Genomic DNA, 19,386 nt, shown 5'->3' on the forward strand with positions numbered 1-19,386 from the left:
TCTTTATCCTGTTGTGGGACTGACATGGAGGAAATACAGTAACATGCTACTTATTTCTGTCTTGGTCTGATCAAATCAAGTCTTATGATGAATAAGCTTAACTGGATTTTGAAATGGAATCGAAATATGCAGTAGGCTATGACCCGCCCGAGGTTTTGCGCAACTGGAAACAGGTAAAAATGCACATGCATGATGCATTCGAATTAAATTGAATAAATAAATAAATAAAAAGAAAAAAATGAAACTTTCACATCACGCAACATAGCCTACTTCATGCTCTTGCAATGCTTACACAGAAAATTGGCAACATATTGTGGAATACTTTAGAGAATTGACAAAAAAGGCAATAAATGCATTTATTCCAGCTGTGCACTAGAACACGTTTTATTGTGTCACATGTTGAGAGCACTGTATGTAGTCAAAACTGCTCTCAGTGCTGGACCAGCATAATGCGTTCAGATGACGCACGATTTGTTTGTGACTATATTAATATTTCTCCACAAGCCCAGGCACGTTACTACGTTTAGATCGTCGACGCTAAACAGGGTCTGTGCTATTTAAATGTAACAAAGATAATAAAGCACGAGTCACGGGTAGGATAGGTGTGTCATCAAACGCTGACCAATCACGGGTTACGCTACAGGTAAACTTTTTTGACTAGTATGCCCACTCTACAGCGCCGCCCATTGGATAGTTGAGCGACAGCGCAGGCGAAATAGAAAACCAAAGGACTCACGACTAATATTATAAATATAGTTATAAACTATATTAAAAAATATGTACTCATACACAGAAGTTTAATATAGGCTAATTTCTGAAGATTTCAGCCGCGTAGGCTAATCTTCCGGGCGATAGAATCCTTCGAACCAATCGGAGCCCGCGTTTCTCATCACGTGACCTCCCCTCAGAAGCGCGCCGGAGTGTGCGCTCTAGCTTTTGCGCGGAGACTCCTTGGCTTGTCGGGCTCGCGCTCATGGCGGCTGCAGGCAGGGCGCGCGCGCAGTCCCGAAGCGCCTCGGTTTATGAACGCGAGAAGAAAGGAGACCGTTAAAAATGTGGCGGGGATAAACCAAACGACCTCCGGTTTTACATTTTAAATAATGTTTGCAGAGGTAAGTCACGATTTTCCCCTCACTGCTCAGTCCGCTTGGTGTGTTTTCGCTGTGTTGAGCTGCTGCTAGCTTAGCCGTGTGTTACCTGAACAGGTAAACACACACACACACACACTGAAGTACACACACGGTTACACACATTAACACACACGCAGTTTGTGTGCGGGATTACACGCATTAATGCGATGAGATTAGATGTTTCTGAGCGCTGACAGTTAAGTTAAGTCTGCAGCTAGCTCAGCTAACATCAGCTGTATTTACACCATAAGTGTGTGTTTACACGAGTAATGTGTGTGTGACAGCTGTGTGTATAGTATAGGCGCAGCGGGTGGAGATGAGGGGCTTTTGTGTGTTTTCTGCGTGCTTCAGCTTGTTGATGTTGATAATTGGTGGAAAATGACAGATGCTTCGTGGCATGTGTGTGAAACTCTAATACTGTCATATGTGTGTGTGATTGTATCATTCGAGCTTCTGATCATGTATTTACACTAACAAGGCACGTATGATGAAGTAAAATGCCAGTTTCGAGTGTATGGGACAAGCAAAGCGTTGTTTAGGATGACATACCTGATAACAGACACTTGTTTTGTGTGTCACTACGTTATTTCAGTATCTGATCATGTGTTTATATATATATTAAAAAAAACAAACGTTTTCAAAAGAACGCCTGTTTTAGTTGTATTGTATTTTGTTGTTCAGGTCATGAATTTGTTAATATGATGAGAAGCCTGTTGTATTAGTCATGTTATTTTAACCTGTCATCATATGTTTATTGTTTACTAAAATAAGCAATTTAAATATAATGTAGACCAGTTTTGGTGGTATTTGTTGCCTTTATGGGAGAATGGAACTGATGTGGACGCAAGTTACATGATTTTATATATGTATGTACATGCATACAGGCATTAATAACAAAGACAACATTTACAAACATAGAGACAACAAATAAATATTATTTATAATACATTTTGTAATGAACTAAAGCGTATTATATTTATATTTTAAAACTATATAATAGTTTTTCAAGCAGTTTATTTTTTACAGTTTTTTTTAAAAAATTCAAATAAATGTCAACATCTTTCTTAAAAAAAATAAAAGAAGGTGTTTTCTTTGAAAATGTACGTAAACTTTATAAACTTATTAAGGGTAGGGTTGTGACGGTGAGGAAATTTTCCCACCGGTTAATCGACGCGTGACAACACCGGCAATACCGGTATCACCGTTGGGGTGTTATTTCGTTTGAGTTTCCCTCTTTTCTTTGCTTTCAAATGGCTTTTAAAAGTGCCGTGAGCATTTTACTTTCACTTTCAAATTAGCAGCAATTGAATTGCCGCAGTTCGGCGTCAAGCAATTGTTCGTTTGAGTTTTTCCTCTTTTCCTCGGATTTCTTGGCTTTCAAATAGCTTGAAAAAGCGCCGTGCGCGTTTTACTTTCACTTTCAAATTAGCGGCAATTCTGCTTTGATTCAATTCAAGCAACAACAACGTCAAACTCAGAACTTTTATTAACAAAACGAATAAAAATACACCATACTGTATATGCCTAATAAAATAACGAATTACTTATGCTACACAAAGTTTAAATAGGTATATAAACTGAAAATCAGCAAACACTGTGGAACCAAATAAATAAGAAACATAGAACGTTTATTAGAAACGAATAAGAAAGCTTGGAGGCACCTTCTGCCATCGTCTTGTCTTTCTCACCTCACTCGTGTCAGTCAGCTCGACTCGCTCTCCTCGCGTGATAAATTAAATCTGACTCCTGCTCCGTGGTGCACGGTTCGGCACGCTGCATTGAGCGTTTAGTTTTTAAAAGTGTCTGTCCTCTAACTGAACTAGGCTAAATGATTTGTTACTATAAAAAAATCTAAACGACGTGGGGGGCGGTGGGTAGGCAAATGACGTAACCGGTGTTGCGGCTTAACACCAGTATAACCGAAAACACCGTCTATCGCAGCAAGCCTAATTAAGGGTCCATTTTCAAGTAGTTTTCTTTTCCAATTTATTGACTAATATACAAGTTTTGGATAACTTTCTTTCTAGAAAATTAGAAAAGTCAATCCAAAACAAGCAATGAGGTGAAATATTGTAATTAAACTGCACATTTATAGTTTACTGGGTAAAACAAACTTGCAACAACTTTGTTGGACAGAAGAATTTTTTTGTTGAAGAAGCTAGAATTTTTTCCATTCCAGTTAGTTGATAAAGTTGGTCAAGATAAGCCTGACTTTATGAGACTGGTCTTGTTTGTGAATGTTATTTCAGTTTCTGAGCACAACATTTTAAAGTGACAAACTTGGTTGGCCTTTAAGCAATGTTTAAACCTATGCAAACTTTGTGGTATAGTTGGTTATGATGGCAAGATAACAGTCATGCATGACACTTATTTTGTTTGTGGATGTGCCATTTCATCCTCAAATTATAGTTTTAAAGTAAACTCCTGTTTTGTCTGTAAGTGACATTTAAAGGAATAGTTCACCCAAAAATGAAACTTTGCTGAAGATTTACTCACCCTCTTAGGCCATCCAAGATGTAGATGAGTTTGTTTCTTCGTCAGATTTGGAGAAATGTAGCATTGCATCAGTGTCTCAGCAATGGATGCTCTGCAGTGAATGGGTGCCGTCAGAATGAGAGTCCAAACAGCTGATAAAAACATCACAATAATCCACAAGTAATCCACACCACTCCAGTCCAGCAGTTAATGTCTTGAGAAGCCAAAAGCTGCATGTTTGTAAGAAGCAAATCCATCATTAAGACGTTTTTAACGTCAAACCGTCACTTCCTGCTAAAATATGAGTCCATAATCCATAATAACACTTCCTCCAGTGAAAAAGCCCATCTCCGGATGTCTCTCTCGTCAAAATCCAGCCACATATTAGTTTAGAGCTGTTTTGGACTGTTTTGGCTTGTAAACGGTGCTTGATCTGTGCAGATTTCTCCCCTGATTCAGACCAGACGACTTTTTCACTGGAGAAGGAAATATTATGGATAGAGGACTCATGAACATGAACAGGAGAAGTCATAGAAATCAGTTAGTGAGAAGTGTGGGAACCTGATGATTTTGTGGATGGGTGTGTTACCTTTTGTTTTATCTGTAAGGCATTGTTGAAACTCATGCAAATATTGTAGTATACTATAGTTATGATGACAGGCCTAATTATAGTCTTGTCCTGTGTTGGGGTTATTTTAGGTAAATGATCTAAAGGTAAAATAATCTACATGTTAAACACCTGTTTAGTTATGAAGACAAGCTTGCCAGTTGGTTGCATGCCATATTTCATCACTGCAAATCATGCATTTGTCAAAAGTTTCAGTGCATTGAAATCTGTGGCTGATTTCGTCACCTGATGACAGGTGGATGAGGCGAAGCCTCTTTAGTCACATGACCCGCTGTAAGAACGTCCACACAAGTCTTCTGGCGTATCAGGACTTGAACACAGTCACTCTGTCTTTGCATTTTAGGGCTGGACCTCGAAGTTAATGCATTACTGCAAATGTTTCACTAGCCTGCTGAACCAAAGCGTTTCAGGTCAGCCTGCTGTGATTCATGTGACATTATACAGCTTATTTAATTTATTTTCAGTAAATAAGAACATATAGAATTAAAGGAATGTCATGCACAACAGGGTCTTTCATGTTTGCATCTGTTGTTTCCTCAGCGCTCCATGTGTAAATATTAAGAAGTATGCATACTTGCACGGTACACCGCTGGGTTGTGTGTCAACAGAGGAATGCAAAACTGTAAATGGGCAGCACTTGACTAAGAGTCAGGCTCGTATTACTACACCAGTATCTCAGTTCACCTGTGCGCTGAATCTGTCCTGGCGTGATTGACGTGCTCTCAGCGTGTGCCTTGTTTATGCCCATCAGATTTGTCAGATATCTGCTCATGTAAATCTCATCATCCGCTCATTATCAAAGCTTTGGGAAGCTCCTGGTTATGGGGTGTTAATTAGCTGGTATTATTACTGACAGGCTGTTAATTCACAGTTACACCATCTGTGAAATGAAGGAAGTGTTTTTTTTAAATATATTTACAAAGCCTTCAAGTTTGATAGAATGGAATCCAGAAAATAATGGAAAACAGAATTTGGTAAAGATAAAACTGTAAAACTCAATTAATTAGACAGGCTTTTTGATTAATAAAATTTAATTTAACCATTAAAACAGAGTATAGAAAAAAAATGAATTTGGAAATAAAACGGATTTCATAGGGCCCTATAATTATAATTAATTTTTTTGTGGTAATAAAAATAGATAGATGTAAGTGGACAATAGCCTTTAAAATGACTTAAAATACATATATAATAGTAATGAGGCTATTATGAGGCTTTTAAATAAAGTATCAAAAGCAAGAAACCATATGGTTTTATTGAACAAAACTGTTAAAATACATAATGTATTATAAACAATAGAGCTAATGTACCGTATTTACCCGAATATAAGACAGTGTTTTTTTCTTGGAAATACATCTGAAAAAACGCGGTCGTCTTATATTCAGGGTCTAGACTTTGACATGTCAATAATACACCCACAACAATAGGTGGCGCCAAATACGCATAAAACGAGTGTGCCATGAAATACGTAATGTAATACCTGTTTTTTTTTTATGATATATCAAAAAGTGTATATTTTTTTAATGTGATTGTTGGTACATTTTACGGAAAACAGACTAATAATGTGAAATGCGCCACTTCCGGTATTTTGCCGGTTAGTCGATGCGAGCAAAATGAAGTCAAGGATTTAAAAAAATCGAATAGTCTAATAAAATCGACGAATCGCGACAGCCCTAATTTAGTTTATATATTTCATCATATTTAATAATGAATTAACTTAGACCAAGGTGGTAGAGCACCAATGTTATTTTAATATCTGTTATATACTATTATAGTTTTTATGAATATTTTATATTATAAATTCATTTTAAATTTTATATTTTCCATTTTCATTTTATTTTTAAAGTTTTAGCAATTTTGTTGTGTTTTTGTCATTTTTATTAGTTTTTTTTTACTTGTTTTATTTTTTTGTTATTTTTAGTAATTAAACTAAAAAAATATATAGAAATGGTGCCAAAAATTTGAAATTGTATATTTTTTTTCTTTCAGTTAAACGTTTATTTATTTCAAGTAACAACATTTTTTTTTTTTTTTTTTTTTTTTTTTTTTTTTTGCGTGTGTTTTTGTTAGAGTTATATAGAATTAGATATAAGATTTTTTTTGTTTCTGCCAGGCAAAATTCATAAGTCTAAATGCTAAAAACAAGAACCGCAATAGCATGAGCAACTAATAGCAAACACAACTTTTCTTAGAGTCCAAAAAGTGGTAAATTTTTAAGAACATTATTTTATTTTACTTTAAGAAAAAGTGTCAGTAAGTATAATGTGGTCTACAGAGATCTTATACTCTTTTCTCTGTAAATGCCGAAGGCTTAGCCTATATCTGGATTATACACACAACGTTTGATCTCGGGACAGCGGCACTATTTACAGCACTCTTAAAATAGACCTCGGTGACCAGCCTGAATTAATGGCGAAGCCTGATGAGTTTTGTGCAAGATCACACTTGAAACCTTCTGGAAAATTTTGGCACTTACTATGATCATTTTATGAGCTCTTCTCAGTGCAGATTCACCGTCCAACTTTATCAGGTCAGACTGTGTATAATGGCCTTATCTCAGGATATTTAGGCCTAAAGCACTTCCATGCAGTGCAGTGTTAATGAATTTCACAGTTTAAGAAGGTGGAGCTTGTTTGCAACAGGTGATTGAATGACAGTCAGTGGATTATAATCTTAACCTGGCTAAAGTCTTCGCTGACCCGTCCTGAGGACGCAGCAGGACAGAATGAGATCATCGCTGTAAAGAGGCCTATTAACTCTACAGCTTTACACCTTTCTATTGAGAAATGAATGACTAATTGGTTAATGTACTAGATTGTAATGAGGTCCCCTCGCGTCTGCTGAAAGCTCACAGCGCTTGTGTCTTCTTACTTGATGGGAATTATGTGATGTGCTCTGATGTGAAAACATGGTAAAGGTAAAACGGCTGTTGGATTATTGTGTGTTTGATGACAAAGAGAGCAGCTTTAGTTTTCTAGTCCGCCGTGGGCTCTAATCTGCTTTTATCTTATTTTGGTGGCGATTAGGGCTGAAACATGTTTTTCAGAGCACACGGAAAACTTCCCACAGTCAAGGATGTTTTCCAAACACTTAGATTGTATGTGCATTTGTGCAAATCTCTTTATCTAATAAACAAACACAATGTATAAACTGCTTATATTGACTAGTGCGTTAATAATTAGACTTTTTTTAAATGACTAAACGAGACTTTTCATAAAACCAGTGAATGTTTATTAAAAACAGCTTTTTTAAATATAAAAAAGACCCCGATGATGATGTTAAAACTGATTCAATAGGCTGTTTGCAGTTTTTTTTTGCCTGTATGTTCATCCAGAACAGAAGAAAATATAAAAATATCATTTGTTTCGCTGTAATAGTGTCGTGTTGTTTGCTGAGGTTTCAGAATAGTTTGCCGGCAGCTGCTTTGCAGTCCTGTGACGCTCCACCCGTGTCAAAGCCTGTTTGTTCGCCCCTCTTATAACACATCCATGCATTGTGTGGCATAAAACAGTCTCTAGAAAGCTACAGCAGATCCACAGGATGTCAGCAGAAGTCATTAATGGTCTGCTGTGGCCAGAGGACTCAACAGGTTACAGAGGTCAACAGGTCAGGACTAGGGTTTGTGTTCCTGAAATGAATCACCGAGGTTAACTCAGTGCTTTCATGTGGTCTAAAGCTCATGTGTAGCCAGACTTTTAACATTGCGGCTTCTTCTGGTCTGCCCACTTTGACTATCAAATGTGCATTTCTAAGAGACAAAAAAATTATATTATTATTATTATTAATATTATCAGGCAACCCAAACCTGTTTCTTGATTTGAAACAATATCACTCATTAGAACACGCAGAAACTAAGATTTTGTTAAGGAAAATGAATGGTCTGGTTTCTACAACTTTCACTGTGGAGCAAAAATCTGGCTTTAAACTTGAAAGAAATAAAGATTTTATGAATCTATGACTTATTTTATTTTGACGGGTTGCATTCACACAGAGACACGCTGAACATGCAGGATTCATATTTAAATAGTCTTTTTGTGGTCTCATTCACAGACACTAGTCCATATTGTGATTTTATTTAAGTGTACTGACCTACATTTGATTTATTAAAAATTTGACAAATTCCGTGACATTCCATGTTATTAATTAAATTCCATTTTTATGAAAGATTCCTGCGATTCTGTCCTCGTTTTCCACATCACAGAAAGCATAGGGCCCTATGTTTAGGGAAGAGTTCATGTGGAATCAAAGTTCTCTAAAATATCTTAATTTCTTTCTTTTACTTTTTTTCAGTCTTTACTCTTTGCACTTTATTTTCTCTCTTCTTTCTTTCTCAGTTATGTTCCTTTGATCATATTTTTGGCTGATGTTTATTTAAGCTGAGCAGGACACACTCCAGGTCCGACCCTTCAGATCCAGAGCACACAGGGATGTGTGTGTGTGTGTGTGTGTGCACGATCGGCTCAGGAGTAGGAAGGGAAGGGCACAGATTGGGTCATTGAGTTTCCTGTCCTGGCAAAAACAGGAAACCTGGCCATTGGTTACATTCACAGTCACACTCGCTCCTCTCATCTGTGTCGTCTTAATTTATTTCCTCCCTTCAATTCTGTTGAAATCCTTTACCTGTCTGCTGAAAGCGCCTGCACTGTGCTTTCAGTTCTTCTGGTTCTCTCTTATGATGATGATGATCTAGAGCAGAGGTTTTCAAACTTTTTGGAGCCAGGGACCCCTTACAGGGGAGATGATTTTCCAAGGACCCCCTCATAATTATAACAGTGTTTAAGGTTAAAGTTTAATGTGGATAGGAGGAATGAACATAATATGAATGTTTTATTGGTGCAAATGGTCCCCATTGTATATGTACTTTTTAATACTACAGCATAATATAATTAAATTTACCATATTTTCCGGAAAGTTGCACCAGGTCAAGGGGGAAAACAAAACAAAACCCAAGTTGCATGGTGTGTAAGTTGCATTTTACTATTACTTTCAGAAATAATTTAAATACTGAATAGGTCTAAATAAATCGAATGTTAGGGGGGAAAAAAACATTATAAACACTAACATGAATTTTACTTCCCCTCACTCCAAATCATTTAAATTTTGTGGCATTCATAACAGAACAAAAATAAATCAATATATATGTATATAAAAAAAATTAATTATAGTGCCGATCATTAACCTACAAACAACATTTATTTTAAATGCCATAGGCACCGATCCTGTGGGTGCTCGTGAAAAACACAAGATAGTCTTCGTTCATTTTAACCAATAAGAAATGGATTGCAGCTTTTCAACTTTATACATACATTTATACATTTGAGGCAGTTTTTGGCATTATTTTAATGGATAATGTCGAGAATGCATTATTGTAATACGAGGGGGCGCCAGCACGAATCTCTCGGCTTACGGTGGGCTTGCTCTCCATTATATATGTGATCATGGCTCTGCGCTCCCTCAGATATTACATGTAACTCAAATTTTGTCCTGTGTACGCGCGAATAAGTGCTTTTTGTAAACAGGCATTTATTAAATTATTTTATTTAGTGAAGCACAACCCTTATAGAAAGAATGTGTGTATTATTTTGGTTGGTAATTGCATGCATTTCACTTCGCAAGATACATTTTGTGAAGTGAATTCATCAAACCATCGAACGGAGTATAGCCTACTCTAGAAAAAACTAACACCAAGTATCATGAATTACTGAGTAATGAGAATGTTTAAATATGTTAAGCATTTGTTGCGTATGTGTATGATAACTTAGCCCGGTTATCATTTACTTGTGTAAACAGCGGTGAAAATGTGTTGTATAAAAAAATAAAATGCTCATTTTTTGCACCCACTGGCAGAAACATAAATCGGGGCTTATGGCTATGTCCATAACAAAATTAATTTACTTACTAAAATCTGAAACTTAACCACATAGTGGGCTCGCAAACCTCTCATTCGGCATGAATCGTTTCCATGAGTGAATCGTTATGCAGTCTAACATTTGGTTGCTAAACTATTAGGCTAGCGATAATGACAGCTGTTTGCATAGCTTCTCTGTGAGCTACGGCTCTGTGAAGTAAATGCTGCTCCATCTGAAAGCATGTGAAAATACCACATTTAATAACATATTTTTTACTCCAAACTCACTTCATAACATCAGTCGAGCGTTTGAAATAAATCCTTCTGTGAGATAATGTGGCTTCTTACATAGAATAAGGCATGCAACATATTTCATAGTATTTAAGCAGTGATAAAGGCATTGCATTATAAATATACTTTATTTTAATGAAAATTATAATAATAAGAACTCAGATAAACCGTATATTGCCGTAGTTGTGTGTTTATTAGTCACGTTGAATCAATGAAAGCAGTTGAATCTTCTGTTTATTCAGCTGCAGCCATAGGCATTTTCTGTGTTTCTTCTGCGAGGCGTATTTCTTCTGTTTATTCAGCTGCAGCGATAGGCATTTCCTGGGTTTCTTCTGCGAGGCGTATTTGGAGTTTCAGTGCGAGAGCGCCCTCTGGCCTTTGGATGGAGATTTACTGCTGATCACAGAACCGTGCTTCATTGAAAGATACGCATGACAATCGCAGCTTCTGTCGAATCGCGATCTCGATTCCATTTCGATTTATCGTGCAGCCCTTGGAATATAAATCATAGCACGTTTCAGAAGATAAAAAACGCGTGTTGCAGTCCGGAAAATACGGTATAGCAAATTATTTTGCGGACCCCCTGGCTTTGCGTCACGGACCCCAGTTTGAAAACCCCTGATCTAGAGCAAAGTGCAGCTTGGAGAGATGGCCCATAATTTCACTACTTTAATTGCAGTGCACGAGCGAAAGTCTGACCCTTACTGATTATATCTGGCATGAGTCAGTCAAATCAAAGAAAGAAAAGCTCAGGGACTTTTACCTATATGGACATGAAAGCAATAGTTGATGCTACTGAAATGATGATGCTAACAACAAAGCAATGTCTTTGTCGTAGAGATAAAACATAATTTTAATAAAAAAGTGCAAAATGCATGTTCATGGCTGGTAAATTTCCTCTCTTCACCCATTAAACATTTTAGATCCTGATGATGTTCACTTTCAGTTATTCAGTTGCTGCAATCATGTCACGGTTTTCTTCTGTAGAAAATTACACTGTGTGTGTGTGTTCAATTACACTGTATTCATGCTGCTTTCATTCGGATCAATTAATGCTCTTCAGCATGAGCACTCACAGTCAGCAAAAGATAAGAAATAATGTCATTAACTCTGTGTGTTTCAGGCCAGTCTGTCCATCTGGGGATGGGGGGGTCTGGGAGTCGTCCTCTTCCTCATCACATTTGGACCTTTTGCCATCTTTTATCTGGCCTTCTACATCCTCTGTTTCATTGGCGGGTAAGTGGATCAAAAATACGTCTCATTTCAGTGCGCTTTAAAGGGATAGTTCTCCCAAAAATGAAAATTACCCCATGATTTACTCACCCTCAATCCATCCTAGGTGTATATGACTGACTTTCTTGCAGACGAATACAATCGGAGTTGTATTAAAAAATGTCCTGGCTCTTCCAAGCTTTATAATGGCAGTGAATGGGTGTTGAGATTTTGAAGTCCAATAAAGTGCATCCATCCATCATAAAAAGTACTTAATAAAGGGTTAATAAAATCCTCCCAGACGAATACAATGGGAGGTGTATTAAAAAATGTCCTGGCTCTTCCAAGCTTTATAATGGCAGTGAATGGGTGTTGAGATTTTGAAGTCCAATAAAGTGCATCCATCCATCATAAAAAGTACTTAATAAAGGGTTAATAAAATCCTCCTGAAGCAAATCGATGCGTTTGTGTAAGTAAAATATCCATATTTAAAACTTTATAAACTAATCTCTAGCTTCGGCTAACAGGTGCATGTGTTCACGTAGGCCTGGGCGATAAAAAGGTATCGATATTTATCGACGGTACACCTTCTTCGATAACGATAGAAAAAATGTTCGATATAGCGCACGATATAGGCACGTGCTATGAGTGACGCAGCGTTTATGCAATTTACGAATTATATTTGATTTTTATGAGTTAATTTAGACGTAATGCACGTCTTTTTATAGACAGTTATTTCCTTGCGTTGACAATTTAAATGCGCTGAATTATTTTGCTCATTGCGCCCTCCTGTGGCCTCGGGAGACAAGCCAAAAGTTTAACCTATCTAATCTGCATATACAACATTAGAAATTAGATATTTGTTTAATTTTTATTTTGTGTTTGATTGTTAAAACAAAAAATATTTGTTGTTTGTCTCAATAAATTTGGTTAATTAAAAAATACAGTGGTTAAATTTAAACAGTTTTTTTCTATTGCTCTTTGTTTTAAAAAAGGTTATAAAAAATTTCAATAATTATCGATACCGAACGATATGAAACATTATATCATTTATAAATTTTTTTGCTATATCGCCCAGCCCTACGTTCACAAGAGAGTGGCATTCCAGCAGATGATGTAGGCGTAGAGTAAGCTCCGGTGAGAAGTGACGAATGCGGAAGCGCAGTTGAGAGAGCAAAACTAAACACTGGTCACGAATTAGAAATACAAAACGAGGGTTTGTAAAGAAAAATGTTGGAGGATTTCGCGATAAGCCAAGAGGAGACTGGTTTTCCTTTGCTGTAAACAAAATTTGGTTCTCATGAGACTAGCATCATCCCCTGGAATGCCAGTCTCTCGTGAACGCACATACCTGTTAGCCGAAGCTAGAGATTACAGTTCATAAAGTTTAAAATATGGATATTTGCTTCAGAAGGATTTTATTATCCCTTTATTAAGTACTTTTTATGATGGATGGATGCACTTTATTGGAATCTCAACAGCCACTCACTGCCATTATAAAGCATGGATTAGCCTGGACATTATTTAATATAACTCCGATTGGATTCGTCTGAAAGAAGAAAGTCATATACACTTAGGATGCTTTGAGGGTGAGTAAATCATGGGCTAATTTTCATTTTTGGGTGAACCATCCCTGACCTCTGCAACACCTGTTGATGCTCCAGTATGATGTTGCAATCTCTCTCTTCTCTCTTTCTAGGGGTTTTGTAGTGCTTCTTTTATTTGGAAAGATAAACTCAGAGAAACACCTGGAAAGGTGTGAACACTCCTACCTGCCATCGACACAGACGGCCATACTGAAGGTGTGCATTCAAACTCTTGAATGTTTGTCTTCCCTCTGAGTTTATTTTTATATTTACCACTAGGGTTGGGTATCATTTGGGTTTTTTTCGATACTGGGGCCAAATCGATACTTTTAAAACGGTTCCGGTGCCTGAACCGATACTTATTAAAAAATAAATAAATAAAAATTCCCCCAAAAAATTATGGATTGGCCATTAGCACTATAAACACATGATGTCTGTTTCATTCATACTGGACGCCAGAGGGCGCCCTACCATAGAAAATCCACATATCCAGTCACAGAAGTAGAGAGAGAATATTTTAGTTTTCCAAAAAAAGGACAGTAGGGGCGGGGTTCGTGGGCGGGGCTTCACCTAACAGTATACGTAGCAAGGTTTTTTGTTTGTTTGCTTATTTTGTTTTTATAATAAATAAAAAGAAAACAAATAGAAAGAATAGAAAAAGAATAGGGAATGCTAGTGTTAGAGGGTCATTTTTAAATAAAACAATTCAATAGAACAGAAAAAGAACAGATAATGCTAATGTTAGAAGGTCATTATTTATAATAAGTAAAAATAAAATATGTGGAAAGAATAGAGAATGCTAGTGTTAGAGGCTCTTTTTTCTTTATAAATAAAACTAGTTAGAATAGAACCGATACTTATTACCGCATCCTGAGAGCGGCTCCCTGATGCGCCAACATTTTATACAATGTTAGAATGTTTAAAGGAGTGGACACAAAAATCGCGGGAGCTAAACACATGTTGCGGGAGCAGGCAGCAATGGTCAGAGATTCAGCGGGAGCGGGATTAAGAAAACAGCCGAATCCCGGACATTTTGGGCAATTAAGAAATCCCGGGCCATCAGAGCAAGTGTAATTACTGCATTCACGCGCTCCTCGGATGCTCTCATTTCCCGAGTTGTGCTTTTAAGTCGGAATGTGAAAACAACATGGACACTCTCGTTACTACAAAGATGTGTTGGATTTGTATTATTAGAGTATACGACTTGAGTTCACGTGCATTTTCTCAGTCAGGAAATACTTTTTCACATGCGGTGCCGGTGATGATGCTTCTTACGTCCGTTTCGGAGAACCAGAGGACAAATATTTCAGTCGATCGCTCAGGCATGGCACTGAAATGAGGTACCGAAATCTGTGTTCTGATTCGGTTATATTACATACAGGTTGCATAGGTTCCGGTGCCATATTGGTACCAGGTTTCGGTACCCAACCCTATTTACCTCAACACACAAAAGCATTTGTATTACATTTAATCAATAAAGTATGACATGCAGCTTTTTTCTTACATTTTAATTAAAATGAATAATTAAATGAAATATTTTTATAATAATGTAATTTAAAAAATTTAATAATTAAATGTAATAATAATAGTTTATTAACATTTTAAAAATAAAAAATTGTAAAAAATAAAAATTATTTTTTTTAAAAGTATGACAGGCAGCTTTTTTCTTAAAATGTTTTCATTAAATGTAATAAATTAAATAATTTTAAAAAATCTTGAAAAGCGGTGGTGATTAAAATAAAGGCATTAAACCATTAACAATTCAATTAATCTTTAAAAATATATATTATTATATTTGAAATTTTGTAACAAAGTGTTTTTTTGATAATATTAAAACATGAAAGTAAACATTTGTGATATTCCTTAAAAAATAAAGTTTTATTTTTGTAGTTATTATTATTAATTTGAGAAGTACATTCTACCATACAAAATATTTCTGTCACAGTTTCTTCAAGTTAAACCGAACATTTATTTTGACAGGTTTTGTGAAAACCTTCTGTGGAATTTCTGTGTACATATGATGAGAAAATCATTAACATTTATTTAGATAGTAAATTGCTCATTTTTATTTCATGTTGACTTCGAATTGCACTCATGTTCAACTTCTGAGTTTTAATTATTTGTGTTTGTTTGTCAGGTTTTGGAGGAGATCAAATCAGAGTCCAGACCTATAAAGATTGATCGACGTCTGACAGGATCCAGTATCATAGATGAGCCACTGCAGCAGGTACCGTCAACAAAACCAAACGGACAAATGACCGCGACAGCTAAAAGTGCACGTTCATGTGCTTGAGGAACTTGTGGTTTGTCTACTGATGAGTTGGTCTCAGACTGTCGAGCTTTCGCTTCACAAATGCCATTTGTTTCCACCTGTGACACACGTCAGACGCTGGATCAGCTCGTTTGAGAGTTTAGGCTGGTCTGTTTTTTTTTCATAAAGCAGATGAGCACGACACAGTCGTTTTCAGTCAGTGCTTTTCTGAATTCTGCTTACAATGCATATATTCTGCTAGGGTCACTTTTTTAATGCTACACTTTTAGCTTTTATTTTTTTATTTTAATTCTTTGGAAATTTTGGAACAAAGTGCTGTTTTTCTATAATATTGTGAATGCACTGTATGTATGCAGAAAAAGTTGGACATACTAATATATCCTTCTTTATATAAAGAGCTGGGCGATGATATGGTTACATTTTCCAACGATATTAACAATCACGCAGCTAAGAGTTGAGACTCCATGAGAGTGTTGCCTAAAAATGTTGTCTAGGTCAGCAGCAGACTTGGTTTTTGGAACGAAGCTGATGTGTTCAAAAATGGTTCCTGATTTTTGTGGTTTAGTTTCAGTAACTGCTCTGGGAAGACTGGAGATACTTGCAGATGTGAGAAAAACAACAATAAGTATCTGGTTTTCCATGGTATGACCGCATCTTGTCCCATAGTATAAGACCTCTTTGTGAAAGCGAAATTGCGTTAAGTTACAGACAGTCATGAGAGGGTGTCAGCAGCTCCAGCTCTCAGTCTGTTCTGCTGAGCTTCACATCTGTTTAGGAATGTCTACCCAGAGTCCTTTGCGGAGAAGTGATGGGTCATTGTGTCTGTGCCAAAATGAACGGAGAGCACATGATCCAGAAAAATACATTTCCTTGTGAGGCCCTATGAAATCCAGTTTATTTTTTTCCTAAATTCACTTTTATTTTTCACAAATTCTGTTTTCCATTTCATTTTTCTAGATTCCCTTAACGGTATAATTAATTGATGTCTAATTAATTTAATTAATAAAACTTTAACAAATTAATAATTTCTTATTATTTCTTTATTTATTTTTACAATAATAAGGCCAAATTAAATGTTTTTTTTTTTTTTACTTTTTCGGAAATTCAGTGTTATTTTTCTGGATTTCTGAAATTCTTCATGAGTATTTTATTTAATTTGAGAAAAGCTACTGTCATATATTATACACACATTCACGGCAACCCGTCAAAATAAAAGTTCAGTTTAACTTGAAGGAATTGTGACAGAAATAAATTACTGTTGCACAGCAGACAGTATGTTTCAGTTTAATAATAATAATAATTATCATTATTATTATTAATAATAAAATTGATTATTCAAAATTAATTAAATCATTCAAATAAAGAAACGCATAAAAACAGTAATACAGAAAATTTTAAATAAAAACACAGAATTTGGTCAAAATAAAAACTGTATTTGAGAATCAATAAAACCTATTTCTTAGCGCCCTTAAAATATTTTTTTTAACTATTAAACTTTTAATAGACTTTTGTTAAATTGTGTAAGTTTTATGATTTCAATAAATTAGACATGCTTTTTTATTGCTAAAGTTTAAGAGTTTAACAGAATTTAGAAAAATTAAACAAAAAAACAGAATTCAGAAAAATTACAACAGAAGAACAGAATTTGGGGGAAAATAAAACAGATTTCATATGGCCCCGTTTGTTTCAGGAAAAGCTCGTCTGATCCTCTTCTCATGTCGTTCATCAGGTCATCCAGTTTGCTTTGAGGGACTATATCCAGTATTGGTATTACACATTGAGTGATGATGAAACGTTCCTCTTGGAGATCCGTCAGACGGTCCAGAACGCCCTCGTTGAGTTCTCCACCAGGTAAGACACATGTCCGACCCGTTTCCCCTCAGATCTGCTTTACAATCACTGCTGTATCAGCATTGTGAGTGACGCTGTGGTTTTTCCAGGGATGATGCAACACCTGACCATAAACCAAACACTGCATTCAGATGTTCTGACACATTTTCCCTGGTAAACACCGTGTTGAAATGGAGACTGTTAAGTCCATGATTCATTAAGCGCTCAATCTTTCCATTCTTCAGGTCTAAAGAGGTGGACTGGCAGCCGTATTTCACCACCAGACTGGTGGATGATTTCGCGACTCATCTGCGTGTTTTCAGGAAAGCTCAGGAGAGGCTAAATGAGAGAGAAGATCCGAAACAACGTAATGATCATTCTGTTCTCTCCTCAGTTCACGCTGTCTGCAAAACCAAAACAAACAGTTTATCAGTGGCAATACTGGTAACACTTCATAGTAAGGTCCCATTAGTTAATGGTAGCTAATCCATGAATTAACTTCAACAATGAGTATACATGCATTTATAAGTAACACATTTGTTACGGTATTTACTCATCTTTATTTACATTAGTTAATAAATTCTACTGTTCATTAAATAATTTTAACAGATTTTATTTTAATAATGTATTATTAAATGTTAAAATATCTTTAACTAAGATTAATAAATGCTTAAAAAATATTTGTCATTGTTTGCAGGGTTATTATTAACTAAAACTACAACCAAAAACAGCGTTTGCTACTTAAAAAAAACAAAAACAAACTTAAACTTATTTTATTTCAGCTGGTTACCAAAGAAACATTTCTCATTTTAATTTAGTTTATCTTGGTGAATTTAAATAAGTAAAACTAAAACTGCAATGAAAAATATTGGAAACTGTGGAGACTATATTAAAAATAAATAAAAATGACAAACACAAAAAAAATTAATTAATTACTATTTTGAACTCAAATGAATTATTTAATTTAAAATTAATTATTAAAATTAAAACAGCAAATATAAAAATAAAAGCTAAATCAAAATGGTAATATATATTGCTATAACAATATCTTAATTATGCTAAAATAACCCTTTTTTTAGATTGTTAGTTCATGTTAACTAATGTTAACAAATGAAACCAGAATGTAAAGTGTTAATGCAATGAAGTGTTACTGTAATGAAGCAAAAATGAAAATTGTCATCATTTGCTCACTCTCATGTTTTTCCAAACCCACCTAACTTGATTTCCTCTTTGAAATGCAGAAGTAGATACTGTATTTTGAGGAATGATAATGGTGCTATTTTCAAGATTTAAATTTTGGGTTAACTAACCTTGTAAAAAACAGTTGGATTACAAGTGAGAAGAGCAACCTAGAGCATTTTATGGACGTGGTGTAAAGATCTCAGTATCAGGTCTAGAACTGTTAAGAGCATGTAAAACATAGTTGATTTCCTAATGCCAGTTCCTGTTCACTGAGTACAGGGCATCTTGATTGGGAACTTGATTTTACTGACTCATAGTGTGAGCTTATGTATTTGTGTGTTTGCGGCAGGTGATGCTCCGGACGAGTTGTTGGACTCGTTTTTTGAGGCGGAGGTGGAAATGGAGAGGAAGATTTGTAGAGATGTTGTCTGCATGTCACGCAAGGATGAAGAAGGTAAGACAAACACGGAGGATTTGTGTCTATAGACGGTTCAGAGACTCCAGCCCAGTGATTCAAGGCGTGGTTTTGCTTTATGTCAACAATAGTAATAATTATCTAGGGCAGATCTTAAAAGCCAGATCAGCTGAAAGACTTGATTAGCAAAAAATACAAACACACACCCAGTTATTAATGCTTTGAGCTCTGTCTGGTAATAGAAGAAAACAATAAAATCATTTTTGGGTGGAGGTGTGTGTATAAATGTGCCCTGTGAATATAAAAGATGTCGTTATCACCACTGCATTCCATCATCATTATCAGATGAATGATCACAAATCATTTACTCACCCTCATATCTTTCTAAAACCAACTTTCTTCTTTCCGTGGAGCACAAAAGGAGATGTTTTGATGAATGTTTACGCTGCTGTTTTCCATACACTGAAAGTGAATGGGAAAAGTAGCTGCTTAGTGTAAAAAATGGACAAAAAACACCATA

General features: G+C 35.8%; 1 protein-coding gene across 1 annotated transcript in view; it reads left to right on the forward strand.

Annotated features, from left to right (window-relative positions):
* Positions 1 to 970: 970 nt before the first annotated feature.
* LOC107732460 (sorting nexin-13) overlaps positions 971 to 19,386 on the forward strand; it is a 39,344-nt gene continuing 20,928 nt past the window's right edge. The window contains exons 1-7 of the mRNA XM_016543798.1: positions 971 to 1,112; positions 11,493 to 11,605; positions 13,281 to 13,383; positions 15,305 to 15,394; positions 17,169 to 17,290; positions 17,515 to 17,636; positions 18,801 to 18,905. Coding sequence (XP_016399284.1) covers positions 1,101 to 1,112; positions 11,493 to 11,605; positions 13,281 to 13,383; positions 15,305 to 15,394; positions 17,169 to 17,290; positions 17,515 to 17,636; positions 18,801 to 18,905 — 667 coding nt within the window. The 5' untranslated portion in view covers positions 971 to 1,100. The remainder of the gene's footprint in view (positions 1,113 to 11,492; positions 11,606 to 13,280; positions 13,384 to 15,304; positions 15,395 to 17,168; positions 17,291 to 17,514; positions 17,637 to 18,800; positions 18,906 to 19,386) is intronic.

Source organism: Sinocyclocheilus rhinocerous, unplaced genomic scaffold (assembly GCF_001515625.1).
Source record: "Sinocyclocheilus rhinocerous isolate Xijiao unplaced genomic scaffold, SAMN03320098_v1.1 scaffold3476, whole genome shotgun sequence".
NCBI lineage: Eukaryota > Metazoa > Chordata > Actinopteri > Cypriniformes > Cyprinidae > Sinocyclocheilus > Sinocyclocheilus rhinocerous.